The sequence below is a fragment of the Bufo gargarizans genome, chromosome 10 (assembly GCF_014858855.1).
Source record: "Bufo gargarizans isolate SCDJY-AF-19 chromosome 10, ASM1485885v1, whole genome shotgun sequence".
NCBI lineage: Eukaryota > Metazoa > Chordata > Amphibia > Anura > Bufonidae > Bufo > Bufo gargarizans.
In genome coordinates this window covers 131,250,532-131,266,199 of record NC_058089.1, presented here as the reverse complement: position 1 = coordinate 131,266,199, position 15,668 = coordinate 131,250,532, and the positions used below count along the sequence as shown (strand labels likewise).

The window sequence follows — 15,668 nt, the reverse complement described above, 5'->3', positions numbered from 1 at the left end:
TGATTGTACCACTTAACGAGATAAGCGGCACTAAGGACGCCGCCGGTCAGAGAGATGATAGATCACAGAGCGTTCTACCCGTGGTCTCTGCTTCAGAGAGAAGTCACCAGATTAAACTCTCCCCTGTGTTAGGTGAAAACTACAACTCCCACCATGCACTTGTGTTCACCTGTACTCACACAGAAGTGCATGCTGGGAGTTGTAGTTCCTAACCCTTGTACTAGGGCAGGCATCCTCAAACTGCGGCCCTCCAGCTGTTGCAAAACTACAACTCCCAGCACTCCGAACAGCCTACAGGTATCGGCCTACAGCAGGGCATTGTGGGAGTTGTAGTTTTACAACAGCTGGAGGGCCGCAGTTTGAGGATGCCTGCACTAGGGAATCCCTTAAAAAGGGTTCAACTTTTATTTCCGTGACCGTTTCATTCCTTTCACCCTTTCAAGATCTCTGCTTGCTTTGGGTAAAATGAAACATTACTTTTTACATCCCTGGCTAAAAATTGCCCAGACCTGATATTTCTGACGATTTGTTTGCAGTGTAGACGTTCCTCAGGTATAAACATCCTGGACTGATGCGTTTTACACGGATCTGCAAACAAAGGATGACAGCCGTGTGATGTCCGGGTTTATTTGCGGATCCGTTCCGTGTCCGTGTCCACGAAACAGACAAGAACAGGACATGCTCTATTGTTCTGTGGAATTGACATACGGATACAGAATGCACGGAGTCATGTCAGTTTTTTGGCGGCACCATCGAAAGGACTGGTTCCGCATAGTTGGCCACAAAAAAAAAATGGAATTTACAAAAAATAAGTTTGTGCGCATGAGCCCTAACAATCGGGACAGGGGACGTTTGGGCTGCTGATGTTTTTGGCCTATAGAGGATTGTCTAGACTGGATACAATTGTAACAAACTCTCAGCTGTGAGAAGTATTAGAACACAATAGGTTTCAGCTGCTGGGTGTGAACAAGAATGTTCCCATTTGCTGCCAGCAAGCAGAGATATTAAAAATGGCAGGGAGTTAAAGCTAAATGTCAGTGTCAGAAAGTTGCAGTCGGTCTGTTAGCAGCATGCGGGCTGCCGCCCTTTATAGCAGTCTGCAGTCTGTGGCGCAGCGTGCGCTGGCGGGGAAGCGGTGTTACAGTCATCATCCGCCCTGATTATTATTTTATTGGACTACTCCCCGTACTATAAATAGCCGCTCGCTGATCTAGTGGTGTCATAGGAAGTGTGGTTAGCAAGTCCCAAAATAGCCGCCGGGTGATACGGCTCTTCTCATAGGACATTTAGGGAGTCATTTTGGCTCTTGCCTATTAAAGTTATTATGGCTGTGAAGGTCAGAATTCAGGTAGTGTGGCCCCTAAGCTGAAGAGTAAAGTGGCCCCGGAGGCGGCCGCCGGGTACAATGGCATCTTGACAATGCTTTGGTCCGAGCGCACAGGACTCGCTGCGCTCCTTTCATCTCTGCTGGATCCAATTTAAGAGTCCACTTTTCCTGCCGCCCCGTGTGGATGTTATGGATTAGCTCAGACAATCGCCGAGGAGGAGGCGGGAGCGCAGCTCCTGGACACACTGTGCAGCTCATTGTTAAAAAGCTTCCTGGAGAAGTTCACCTGCTGAGGAAGGAGACCATTCACACACAGCATGAGGCCTGAGAACACTGAGCGGGGAGAGGGGAATAATACCAGCAGCTCCATAATCTGTGGGGACAGAAGTAATATATATAGGGAGCGCAGCTCAGGAGTATAATACAGGATGAGTAATGTATGTACACAGTGACTGCACCAGCAGAATAGGGAGTGCAGCTCTGGAGTATAATACAGGATGTAACTCAGGATCAGTACAGGATAAGTAATGTATGTACACAGTGACTGCACCAGCAGAATAGTGAGCGCAGCTCTGGAGTATAATACAGGATGAGTACAGGATAAGTACAGGATAAGTAATGTATGTACACAGTGACTGCACCAGCAGAATAGTGAGTGCAGCTCAGGAGTATAATACAGGATGAGTAATGTATGTACACAGTGACTGCACCAGCAGAATAGGGAGTGCAGCTCTGGAGTATAATACAGGATGTAACTCAGGATCAGTACAGGATAAGTAATGTATGTACACAGTGACTGCACCAGCAGAATAGTGAGTGCAGCTCTGGAGTATAATACAGGATGTAACTCAGGATCAGTACAGGATAAGTAATGTATGTACACAGTGACTGCACCAGCAGAATAGTGAGCGCAGCTCTGGAGTATAATACAGGATGAGTACAGGATAAGTACAGGATAAGTAATGTATGTACACAGTGACTGCACCAGCAGAATAGTGAGTGCAGCTCTGGAGTATAATACAGGATGTAACTCAGGATCAGTACAGGATAAGTAATGTATGTGCACAGTGACTGCACCAGCAGAATAGTGAGTGCAGCTCTGGAGTATAATACAGGATGTAACTCGGGATCAGTACAGGATAAGTAATGCATGTACACAGTGACTGCACCAGCAGAATAGAGAGTGCAGCTCTGGAGTATAATACAGGATGTAACTCGGGATCAGTACAGGATAAGTAATGTATGTACACAGTGACTGCACCAGCAGAATAGTGAGTGCAGCTCTGGAGTATAATACAGGATGTAACTCAGGATCAGTACAGGATAAGTAATGTATGTACACAGTGACTGCACCAGCAGAATAGTGAGTGCAGCTCTGGAGTATAATACAGGATGTAACTCGGGATCAGTACAGGATAAGTAATGCATGTACACAGTGACTGCACCAGCAGAATAGAGAGTGCAGCTCTGGAGTATAATACAGGATGTAACTCAGGATCAGTACAGGATAAGTAATGTATGTACACAGTGACTGCACCAGCAGAATAGTGAGTGCAGCTCTGCAGTATAATACAGGATGTAACTCAGGATCAGTACAGGATAAGTAATGTATGTACACAGTGACTGCACCAGCAGAATAGTGAGTGCAGCTCTGGGGTATAATACAGGATGTAACTCAGGATCAGTAACAGGATAAGTAATGTATGTACACAGTGACTGCACCAGCAGAATAGTGAGTGCAGCTCTGGAGTATAATACAGGATGTAACTCAGGATCAGTACAGGATAAGTAATGTATGTACACAGTGACTGCACCAGCAGAATAGTGAGTGCAGCTCTGGAGTATAATACAGGATGTAACTCAGGATCAGTACAGGATAAGTAATGTATGTACACAGTGACTGCACCAGCAGAATAGTGAGTGCAGCTCTGGAGTATAATACAGGATGTAACTCAGAATCAGTACAGGATAAGTAATGTATGTACACAGTGACTGCACCAGCAGAATAGTGAGTGCAGCTGTGGAGTATAATACAGGATGTGACTCAGGATCAGTACAGCATAAGTAATGTATGTACACAGTGACTGCACCAGCAGAATAGTGAGTGCAGCTCTGGAGTATAATACAGGATGAGTAATGTACGTACACAGTGACTGCACCAGCAGAATAGTGAGTGCAGCTCTGGAGTATAATACAGGATGTAACTCAGGATCAGTACAGGATAAGTAATGTATGTACACAGTGACTGCACCAGCAGAATAGTGAGTGCAGCTCTGGAGTATAATACAGGATGTAACTCAGGATCAGTACAGGATAAGTAATGTATGTACACAGTGACTGCACCAGCAGAATAGTGAGCGCAGCTCTGGAGTATAATACAGGATAAGTAATGTACGTACACAGTGACTGCACCAGCAGAATAGTGAGTGCAGCTCTGGAGTATAATACAGGATGTAACTCAGGATCAGTACAGGATAAGTAATGTATGTACACAGTGACTGCACCAGCAGAATAGTGAGTGCAGCTCTGGAGTATAATACAGGATGTAACTCAGGATCAGTACAGGATAAGTAATGTATGTACACAGTGACTGCACCAGCAGAATAGTGAGTGCAGCTCTGGAGTATAATACAGGATGTAACTCGGGATCAGTACAGGATAAGTAATGTATGTACACAGTGACTGCACCAGCAGAATAGTGAGTGCAGCTCTGGAGTATAATACAGGATGTAACTCGGGATCAGTACAGGATAAGTAATGTATGTGCACAGTGACTGCACCAGCAGAATAGAGAGTGCAGCTCTGGAGTATAATACAGGATGTAACTCAGGATCAGTACAGGATAAGTAATGTATGTACACAGTGACTGCACCAGCAGAATAGTGAGTGCAGCTCTGGAGTATAATACAGGATGTAACTCAGGATCAGTACAGGATAAGTAATGTATGTACACAGTGACTGCACCAGCAGAATAGTGAGCGCAGCTCTGGAGTATAATACAGGATGTAACCCAGGATCAGTACAGGATAAGTAATGTATGTACACAGTGACTCCAGCAGAATAGTGAGTGCAGCTCTGGAGTATAATACAGGATGTAACTCAGGATCAGTAATGGATGTACACAGTGACTGCACCAGCAGAATAGTGAGTGCAGCTCTGGAGTATAATACAAGATGTAACTCAGGATCAGTACAGGATAAGTAATGTATGTACACAGTGACTGCACCAGCAGAATAGTGAGTGCAGCTCTGGGGTATAATACAGGATGTAACTCAGGATCAGTACAGGATAAGTAATGTATGTACACGGTGACTGTACCAGCAGAATAGTGAGTGCAGCTCTGGAGTATAATACAGGATGTAACTCAGGATCAGTACAGGATAAGTAATGTATGTACACAGTGACTGCACCAGCAGAATAGTGAGTGCAGCTCTGGAGTATAATACAGGATGTAACTCAGGATCAGTACAGGATAAGTAATGTATGTACACAGTGACTGCACCAGCAGAATAGTGAGTGCAGCTCTGGAGTATAATACAGGATGTAACTCGGGATCAGTAATGGATGTACACAGTGACTGCACCAGCAGAATAGTGAGTGCAGCTCTGGAGTATAATACAGGATGTAACTCAGGATAAGTAATGTATGTACACAGTGACTGCACCAGCAGAATAGTGAGTGCAGCTCTGGAGTATAATACAGGATGTAACTCAGGATCAGTACAGGATAAGTAATGTATGTGCACAGTGACTGCACCAGCAGAATAGTGAGTGCAGCTCTGGAGTATAATACAGGATGTAACTCAGGATCAGTACAGGATAAGTAATGTATGTACACAGTGACTGTACCAGCAGAATAGTGAGTGCAGCTCTGGGGTATAATTTTAGCCTGATTTTTGACGCCCCCTGTGCATATTTCTGTAGGTCACGTGATCAGACTCTAATGCGCTCTTTTCTTCTCATTGCAGCTGAACCTCTCGCTCCCCATCTTCTTCATCCTCGCCTGTGTCTTCCTCATTGTTGTGTCGTTTTATATGACGCCCATTGAGTGTGCGATCGGTTTTGTCATCATCTTATCGGGGGTCCCCGTTTACTACTTCGGGGTCTGGTGGCAGAATAAGCCTGATTGGGTGCAGCAGTCTATATGTAAGTATCCAGTGTAATGTGGGGGAGACGTCGTCTTCTCTCGGATATTACATGGCAGTAATAATGGCGCCATCTCGTCCTCTCAGGGAACATGAGTTTTGCAGCTGCCAAAGGACTTTCTAAAATACTTTGACCCACATTCCAGTCTACAGAAAAAAATGTTGGAAAATATTTCCCCCGAGGAGCATGTCTCTTAATAATAAAAACTGGCGCGTTTGAGACGATCTGAAGAAAATGGCGCTAACCTCGGCTTTGAGCAGGTGTAGATTTGCGTCAATATTGCCGTTTGTTGCTTACATCATAATTTGCAACTTTCTTGGTACAATTTACTCCAAAAACTGGCGGCAATTGCTCTTCAACTTGATCCATTGCGCTTCAGTTCTGTACCTTCAAGATCACTTCTTGCTGTCAGCGAATGAGAACACTCTTCACATCCAGAGGCTGAAAATCCCAACCAGACCTAACACTTTTCACAACTGAAGTTCTGTTACAGTTGTATCAGCAGATTGCTGGTGTACCGGTCACATCCTCGCTGGGTCTGTACAGGTTTCAACCCCTGGATATGAACCTAAAACTCAATTCACTGACATATAACACACAGTCCAAGGACCTTCCCGGGAGAAGACTGGGCTGAGTCTGGGTAGATGCTTGTGGCAGTCGGCCATCTTCAGACTGATGATTCTGTGTCTTCTCTGTCCCTACAGATTCCACAACCATCTTGTTGCAGAAGATGATGGAGGTTGTACCTCAGGAATCCTAAAAGCCTCCTGTGCCCCGTCTCTGCGATCACGACACAGAATACGGCAGTACTTAAAGGAGCCGATGTTACAAACGGGGACGCTCTCCAGCCGAGACCCCCAATACAGACTGATGACCCCCAATAATGTGTGCAGCAACTTATCCACCATAACCTCCTGACCTTTTACCTAGCCTGTGTCGGGGGTCATCCTTTTTGTAGAGTGGTCGTCTTAATGTTTTTTCTTTTTTATACATAAAACTCTGATGTACAATTTTTTAGTTGCCTCGGAAGCAACATGGCCGCGCAGGTCAGAAAAACTGCGGACTTTGAAAACGGGCTTGTACTGGAGCAGGCGGGAAATCCAGACTAGCCTCCTGCTTCAGGACCAGATTATTATTAATACCATAAGCCCCACTGCCTGGGCGACGCTCGCCACAAGATTGGCGCCGGCTGCTCGCTTCTGCCTGGATCATCCCCTCCGCTGATACAACGTTTCTTCTTGTTTGCTAAAGTTTTTATATTTTAAGAAAAAGATCTACAAAAAGCACTTAATGTCCAGCGCGGCTGTGAGACTCCCCGCTACTGTATGGAGGAGGCCGAGTGTGGCACCCGGTGTCATGCCCCGCCCCCAGATGAATGGACGCTGCACCCTGTGTCATGCCCCGCCCCCAGATGAATGGACGCTGCACCCTGTGTCATGCCCCGCCCCCAGGCCATAGATGAATGGACGCTGCACCCTGTGTCATGCCCCGCCCCCAGATGAATGGACGCTGCACCCTGTCATGCCCCGCCCCCAGGCCATAGATGAATGGACGCTGCACCCTGTCATGCCCCGCCCCCAGGCCATAGATGAATGGACGCTGCACCCTGTGTCATGCCCCGCCCCCAGGCCATAGATGAATGGACGCTGCACCCTGTGTCATGCCCCGCCCCCAGGCCATAGATGAATGGACGCTGCACCCTGTGTCATGCCCCGCCCCCAGGCCATAGATGAATGGACGCTGCACCCTGTGTCATGCCCCACCCCCAGGCCATAGATGAATGGACGCTGCACCCTGTGTCATGCCCCACCCCCAGGCCATAGATAAATGGACGCTGCACCCTGTCATGCCCCGCCCCCAGGCCATGCCCCAATCAGAACACACTGCATCAGTTTAGTTCGGAGAGTTACTTTAATGATCATAACTTATCTAATACTGGAGCATTCCCATTAATTATGGATTTTTATGTAACATTTTTAGTTTTAGATACTAATTTAATGTGTTTGACTGAAATCCCCTAAAATATTTTATTTATTAATGTCTATATATCTCTAGTCTTATACACTATGCGGGTATTGATAGAACGGTCACCTCTGAACGCGCATCAAGTTCAGAATGTGTGCAGATCATCCTACTTCATTATATTCCTTTACATCCAGAGCTGCATTCACAGACCTCACCTTCCCTGTGAGCATCTTCTGGTTCAGCATCTATACAGAGTGGGCTTCACTGTGGTGCCTCCCAGAGTGTAGGACCTATGACCAGGTGTTAGTGCTGTATCATCTATACGGAGTGTGCTTCACTGTGGTGCCTCCCAGAGTGTAGGACCTATGACAAGGTGTTAGTGCTGTATCATCTATACGGAGTGTGCTTCACTGTGGTGCCTCCCAGAGTGTAGGACCTATGACAAGGTGTTAGTGCTGTATGGTCTATACGGAGTGTGCTTCACTGTGGTGCCTCCCAGAGTGTAGGACCTATGACAAGGTGTTAGTGCTGTATCGTCTATACGGAGTGCGCTTCACTGTGGTGCCTCCCAGCGTGTAGGACCTACGACAAGGTGTCAGTTCTGTATCGTCTGGGAGGCACCACAGTGAAGCACACTCCGTATAGAGTGTAGGACCTATGACAAGGTGTCAGTGCTGTATCGTCTATACGGAGTGTGCTTCACTGTGGTGCCTCCCAGCGTGTAGGACCTACGACAAGGTGTCAGTTCTGTATCGTCTGGGAGGCACCACAGTGAAGCACACTCCGTATAGAGTGTAGGACCTATGACAAGGTGTCAGTGCTGTATCGTCTATACGGAGTGTGCTTCACTGTGGTGCCTCCCAGCGTGTAGGACCTATGACAAGGTGTTAGTGCTGTATCATCTATACGGAGTGCGCTTCACTGTGGCGCTTCCGAGTGTAGGACCTACGACAAGGTGTTAGTGCTGTATCGTCTAGACGGAGTGCGCTTCACTGTGGTGCCTCCCAGAGTGTAGGACCTATGACCAGGTGTTAGTGCTGTATCGTCTATACGGAGTGTGCTTCACTGTGGTGCCTCCCAGAGTGTAGGACCTACGACAAGGTGTCAGTGCTGTATCGTCTGGGAGGCACCACAGTGAAGCACACTCCGTATAGAGTGTAGGACCTATGACAAGGTGTTAGTGCTGTATGGTGCAGCTCTGTGTGTGACTGGAGTAAGAGGTCAGGCTCGAGAAGGGGAAGCTACACGTTATAATACCCCTTTGGTCTGCAGGTGTTTTTGCACCATGAAAACACTCCAGATTCCAGTATCTGAAACGCTAAACGGTTATAACTTAAATTCACGCTCTATGCTCTTAAGGGTTCATGCACTGGCCGGACCTGTGCTGTGGACTGCAAATTGCAGCCCGCAATGCACGGGCAGCCGCATGCGGATCGCGGACCCATTCACTTGAATGGGGTGCGCGATTAGCATTCAGGGGTCCGCACCGCAAAAAGTAGTGCTTCCGTGGAGTTCCGATCCGTGCTTCTGCACCGCATCTCTGGGTTTGTGGATCAAGTGAATGGGTCCACAAACCCAGAGATGCCCCTTCTATTGCCGGGGGGGGGGGGGGGGGGTCAACAACCGTATGCATGAGCCCTAAGGGCTCGTTCACACGACCATTGCCCCCCCAACCCCCACATACTTGAATGGGTCTGCAAATCCGGAGATGCAGAGCGGAATGGAAGCACTACAGAGTACGTCCTGGGGTTCTGTTCCGTGCCTCTGCACCGAAAAAAGATTTAACTTTCCTCTATCTTTTTGCAGAACGGACAGATTGCGGACCCGTTCAAGTGAATGGGTCCGTGATCCGCATGTGGCCCACGGCCTGTGCATTGCGGACTGTAATTTGCGGTCCACAGCACGGGCACAGAGGGACAACGGTCGTGTGAATAAGCCCCAACACAGTGTCCTCGGTGAGATGTTCTGTTTGTGTTGCCGTCTAACGTCAGACGCTTTGTAACTTTATTACTTTACTAGGCATTATTAATGTAACAGATTTACTTACTGTTTAGTTTCTAGGTGACTTTTCTATAATAAGTTGTGTTCCTCTGACTCCTGATGTGCAGTAAACCCTGTGGACGGAGGCAGCAGGTCCTCGAGTCCCAGTGACTTGTTAAAGGAGGCGTTCAGGATTTAAAAGGCATGGCTGCTTTCATCCAAGGACCGCGCCACCCCCGTCCACGGCTTGTCTGGTATTGAATCTCGGTTCCATTGAGGTGAATGCAACAAAGCTGCATTACCACACACAACCTGTCGACGGGGTGGCACTGTTTTAGAAGGGGGGGGGGGAAAGACTTAAAAAAAAAAATAAAAAAAAAATATAATGATTACTTTTTATTTATTTTATTTTTTTAATGAAAAATGGTTCTGTTACAGATACACAAGGGCACTGCCATGATTATACATGTAACCAGCTGGAAACTATCGACAAGATGGCATAAAGTTTACGAATGCATTTTTTAAAATATTTTTTAATGTTCTTTTATGACCATAAAATGACCACATTTTGGACACATGTGACTAGCCTTCGCCTCCCCATAGCTCTGGCTCATTCACACGTCAGTGTTCGGTCAGTGATTGTGAGCCACAACCTTAGACGTCCGGAATGTATCGCATAAGACTGACCGCATTACGTCATTGTTATCGAATACATTGTGGACCTCTAAGGCCCCTTCACACGGGCGGGACATTTTCCAAGTTCAGTCAGTTTTGTCTGTGATTGTGTTCAGTTTTTTCCGTGCGGGTGCAATGCGTTTTGATGCATTTTTCACACACGTGATAAAAAACTGTTTATAAACAACATCTCTTAGCAACCATCAGTGAAAAACGCATCGCACTTGCCTGCGGATGCAATGCGTTTTTCACTGAAGCCCCATTTACTTCTATGGGGCCAGGGCTGCGTGACAAACGCAGAATATAGAACGTGCTGCGATTAAAAAAAAATTATTTTATTTTAAAAAAAATTTTTTTTTTTTTTTTTTTTTTACGCAACGCAGAACTGATGCGTGAAAAAAAAAAATGTGCACAGACTCATTGAAATGAATGGGTCCAGATTCAGTGCGGGGGCAACGCGGTCATGTCACGCATCGCATCCGCGCGGAAAACTCGCTCACATGAAAGGGGCAATAAGTTATGAGGGAAAGATCTGCACCTGGTTTTGGCTCAAAGTCACTGAAGGAAATCACTGACCGAATACTGATGTGTGACTGGGGCACAATACAAACATATATGTGCTAACCAGTCAGGCTGCTGCCCTGGCTATCCTCACAACCTGCCATAAGACTTGTGGTTAGCCTGCATGCTGATGGTTTCCAAGAAGAAGTGAAACTGTAAACAAAAATGATAATGAAGGTATAAAGTGTTACACTGATGTCAGCCAGAAGTGAAGCTATACTGGGCGGTGCGACGTGCCCTCTACCCCGGGCAGCGGGGGGGGGGGGGGGGGGTGCGACGTGCTCTTTACCCTGGGCAGCGGGGGGGGGGGGGGGTGCGACGTGCCCTCTACTACGGGCAGCGGGGGTGGTGCGATGTGCCCTCTACCCCGGGCAGCAGGGGGGGTGCGACGTGCCCTCTACCCCGGGCAGCAAGGGGGGTGCGACGTGCTCTTTACCCTGGGCAGCGGGGGGGGGGGTGACGTGCCCTCTACCCCGGGCAGCAGTAATCCACTGCTTTCAACAATCCTGCTGAGAGCCATAGAAATCTTTTATTATATTGTGCCAATTGTGGGAGAATTTCTGGATCCATCCTACATGATGACGCTGACACTGGGTTCACACCTGAGCGTTCCTACTCGCTGTAAAACGCTCAACAAGGAGAAACCAATGCTTCCCTATGGGAATGGTTCACACCTGGGCGTTTTACAGCGCGTACGATCGCGCTGTAAAACGCCTGACGCCCCAAGAAGTACAGGAGCTTCTTTGGGGCGTTTTATCGCGCGTTCCCGTACATAGACATTCGGGAACGCGCGACAATGGGCGTTCGCTTGTCTCTGTATGCGCGATTGTAAACGCCGGTACAATCGCGCATACAGAGCGCTCCTTTCGGAACGCTCAGGTGTGAACCCAGCCTGAGAGATCTGCCCTTGCAACGGAGGCATAAAACGTGATGTTAACCCCCTAAATGACATTTTAGGTTATTATCGCCTTTCCACGGTATTTCCCATCGACGCGCAATTCCCGCCACCAAAGCACAGGTGCCAGGCTGCATTCGAGGGCCGGGACCCCAAGATGTGCCAGTCATTCTCCTTATAACTTCTATATTCATTCAAGTTTTAGACCATCTTTTTTTTTCTTGTGCTACATTTCCAGATGCTTCATAAGTTTTATGCTTTTTTTTTTTAATGCAGTTTTATGTTGTTTTTGTCCATTAGAGGCTGGTAAAGTCCTGAAGCGCTAGTATTATTGTTTGTATCTGTATTAGCACCCTTTATTTTATAGGGTTAAATGATATTTGAGGCCTTTGCAGTATTGTTAGAGCTGGACGTAGTGTTACCTGATTTAGGATTTTCATGTTTTTTTTTTCCCCCTAAATAAAATTGACCACTAAAATAACTTCATAGAAGTCTGTGTCTTGTGTTCAGTGAATGTATTGCGGAGTGAAACGCTGCGTTGGTCGTGGGTTTAAAGTCGGTTCCAATGTGTTAGAGACTATCTTCCCTTTCATCCTCCATGACGGCACACCATGAGATGACCGGCCGCCAACCAGACGCTCCTCCTCGGTGTCTTCCTGTCCCTCCAGGTAGGAGATGGGGTTTCTCTTATGGTCGCTGACCATGAAGAATGAAGAGTATTACCATGTGAGGAGGCAGCAGAGTCCGAACCCTAGTTGGGGAAATGGGCGCTGGAGTCATGTCTCTTACCTGCTGCGGGGCGCGGGCAGACAGGTCCACACTCATGGAGTCCCTCCAGTCAGTTACCTGCGATCTGGCATGGCCGGCGCTCAGTGTTGTCACTGGAAGTGGACGCGCCCCATGTGTTCCACGGCCTACTTCCGGTATGGGGCCTGAGAGCACTTCCGGTTGTGGATCGCATGCTGGCGACGGCGGGAGATTCAAAATTGTGCAAGATTATGACTGAGGTCGTCCTCTGATCTGAGGTCTTAAGGTAAAGAGTGCCTCTTACCCTAAACATGCTGGATCCAAGTGGAGCTATGGAGGCCACTCGGGGATCTGCACCTGTGAGTAAGGGTTAAACAGTATGTTCTGTTATTAACCCTTATGTGTTCCCCTTTCTTTCTGTATGTGCAGAGTGAGAAAGAGGTTGCTCAGAAAGCTAAAACTAGAGGGCAAAAAAGTGCAGCATTTGTTCTGTTAAACTTTCAGATTCCTCCACTAGGAAAGGTTGTAAAAAATGTACTGACAATATTTCTAAGGAATTGGTTCGGAGGAGAAATCCGGTCTTATGTCCGATCCCTCGGTAACTCCTTCCTGCTCCAAACAGGTGCAAGGACCAGCGGCAAAAACGTCTGGTTCAGAATCCGGAGAACTGGGGTCCGAAGATTCTTCTAAATCCGATTCAGAATTAAAAAATTATCTTTTTTCATCAGAGGAAACCAGGGAATTAAAGCCGTTAGGGCCACTATGGATCTTTCTGAGGAAAAGGTCCACAGATCAGTCCACGATGAAATGTTTAGTGGATTTGAGCAGAGGTCTAACCGAGGTTTTCCGGTACATAAAAATATGCACGATCTAGGTAAAAGGGAATGGAGGTCCCCGGATAGGAAATCGTTCATTCCTAAGACAATAGGACGACGACTCCCTTTTTCTAGGGAAGATGAGGCCCTGTTAACGACTTGTCCTAAGATAGACGTTTCCCTATCTAAACTAGTGAAGGGTCCAAATGCTTTACAGTTTGAGGATATGGGATCATTAAGGCCCCTTTCACACGGGCGAGTATTCCACGCGACATGAACGCATTGCACCCGCACTGAATCCGGACCCATTCATTTTGATGGGGCTGTTCACATGAGCGGTGATTTTCACGCATCACTTATGCGTTGCGTGAAAATTGCAGCATGCTCTGCGTTTTTCACGTAACGCAGGCCCCATAGAAATGAATGGGGTTGCGTGAAAATCGCAAGCAAGTGCGGATGCGGTGCGATTTTCATGCATGGGTTCTAGGTGACAGTCTAGTCACTGCATTATTTTCCCTTATAACATGGTTATAAGGGAAAATAACAGCATTCTGAATACAGACTGCATAGTACAATAGCGCTGGAGGGGTTAAAAATAAATAAATTAACTCTTCTTCTCCTCTTGATCGCGTAGTTCCCGGTCTCTTCTTTAAAAAAGGAAATCCCTTTCAAACGAAGAAAACGAATAGAGATTCAGGCTGGTCAAGGGCAAAAACCCCAGAAGAGTAGAGGTTACATGTTCTCTACAAAGAATACGGAGCCATCAAAGCAATGACGCCAGATCTCAGGGACGAGGGAGATTAAGCTTTTTTCTAGACTATTGGGAAACGATCACAACAAACCCTTGGGTCTTAAATACAATATCAGAAGGCTACAACATTGTGTTCCGTCTTCCTCCTCCCTCAAATATTTTCAGGGTAACTCCAATTCAAAAAACAACCGTTCTTCAAACAAATCTGGAAGAAGGGATTCGGCAGCTACCGGCTCAAAAAGCCATAATTCCGGTTCCCCATTCTCAAAAAGGTCAGGGATATTATTCAACCGTATTTCTAGTAAAAAAGCCCGACGGGAAATTTCGGTTAATAATAAACCTAAAAAACTTGAACAGATTCATAGAATACAACAAATTCAAAATGGAAACAATAAGGTCAACTCTGAATCTGCTAAAAAAGGGAGACTTCTTGGCCTCCATAGACTTAAGAGACGCTACTACCATATTCCGGTATGCAAACATTCCTACGGATAGCGGTCTATTTGGGGAAAGATCTTCTCCATTTTCAGTTCCAGGTATTACCCTTTGGAATAACCTCGGCCCCCAGGGTCTTCACAAAGGTGATGCTGGAGCTGGTGGCCCACTTGAGAAGGAGAAACATCCTGATTGTCCCTTATCTAGACGACCTACTGATAGTAGCGAGACCAGACAGTCCCTAGAGAACAATCTCTTAGTGACCTGCCGGACGCTGTATCTAGGGGGATGGATAATAAATTGGGAAAAATCAAAGCCAGTCCCGTCCCAGGAAATAATTTTCTTGGGCCTCTCCCTGGACACCACTCGGCAGAGGACGTCTCGTACAGAGCAGAAAGTCTCATCCGTCTTGTACAATACGAGAAGCCATGAAACTACTAGGGACATTAACCTCTTGCATCCCTGCAGTAAAGTGGGCTCCGTTCCACTCTCGAACCCTGCAACATTGGGTGTTATCCTGCTGGGACAGAAACCAGAGTTCTCTGGAACAAACAGTTCTGATTCCCGTAGCAGTAAACCAGTCTCTTCTGTGGTGGAAACCGGTAGATCACCTAGGTCAGGGAATTCCATGGAATTCGGAGGAACAGGTGTTTGTCACAACAGACGCAAGTCCTTGGGGGTGGGGAGCGCATTGCTCTCGTCACTATTTCCAGGGGGTCTGGGCAGACCACCCATAAACGTCGTCTTCAAACCAAAAGGAATTAACGGCAGTTTGGGAGACAATAAAAGTTGCGGGTCAATTCATAAGAGGAAAAGATGTCCAAATAAGATCGGACAACACAACAGTGGCGGCATATAGAAACCATCAAGGAGCCAACGTCCGAGCCGGATAACAGAAAAAAATCCTGCGCAGAAGAAAATAGAAGATCCCTTTCATCAGTCCATTTAAAAGGAAGCTTAAATATAAAAGTGGACGTCCTGAGCAGGGTCAAGGTAAACCCAACAGAATGGAGTTTGAAGGAACAAGTTTTTCGCCAAATAACAAAAAAATGGGGGGTTCCCCAGATAGATCTTTTCGCGTCAGCCACAAACGCAAAAGTAAGTTGTTTTCTTTCCCTCAATCCAAAAGACGGAAACGAAGGGATAGATGCCTTATCAATAAAATGGGATTTTCATCTGGCTCACGCCTTCCCCCCTCTGCAACTAACGTCCCGAGTGATAAAGAAGATAAGGCAGGGCCCACGTTATCCGGATAGCCCCCTTATGGCCCAAAAAAACATGGTTTCCACTATTAAAGGGAACCTGTCACCGGGATTTTGTGCATAGAGCTGGGGACATGGCCGCTAGCACATCTGCAATACCCAGTCCCCAT

General features: G+C 46.9%; 1 protein-coding gene across 1 annotated transcript in view; it reads left to right on the top strand.

Moving 5' to 3' along the window:
• SLC7A5 (solute carrier family 7 member 5) overlaps nt 1-6,916 on the top strand; it is a 28,703-nt gene extending 21,787 nt beyond the window's left edge. The window contains exons 10-11 of the mRNA XM_044271130.1: nt 5,295-5,472; nt 6,177-6,916. Of these exons, the coding sequence (XP_044127065.1) occupies nt 5,295-5,472; nt 6,177-6,232 (234 nt within the window). The 3' untranslated portion in view covers nt 6,233-6,916. The remainder of the gene's footprint in view (nt 1-5,294; nt 5,473-6,176) is intronic.
• The last annotated feature ends 8,752 nt before the right edge of the window (nt 6,917-15,668 follow it).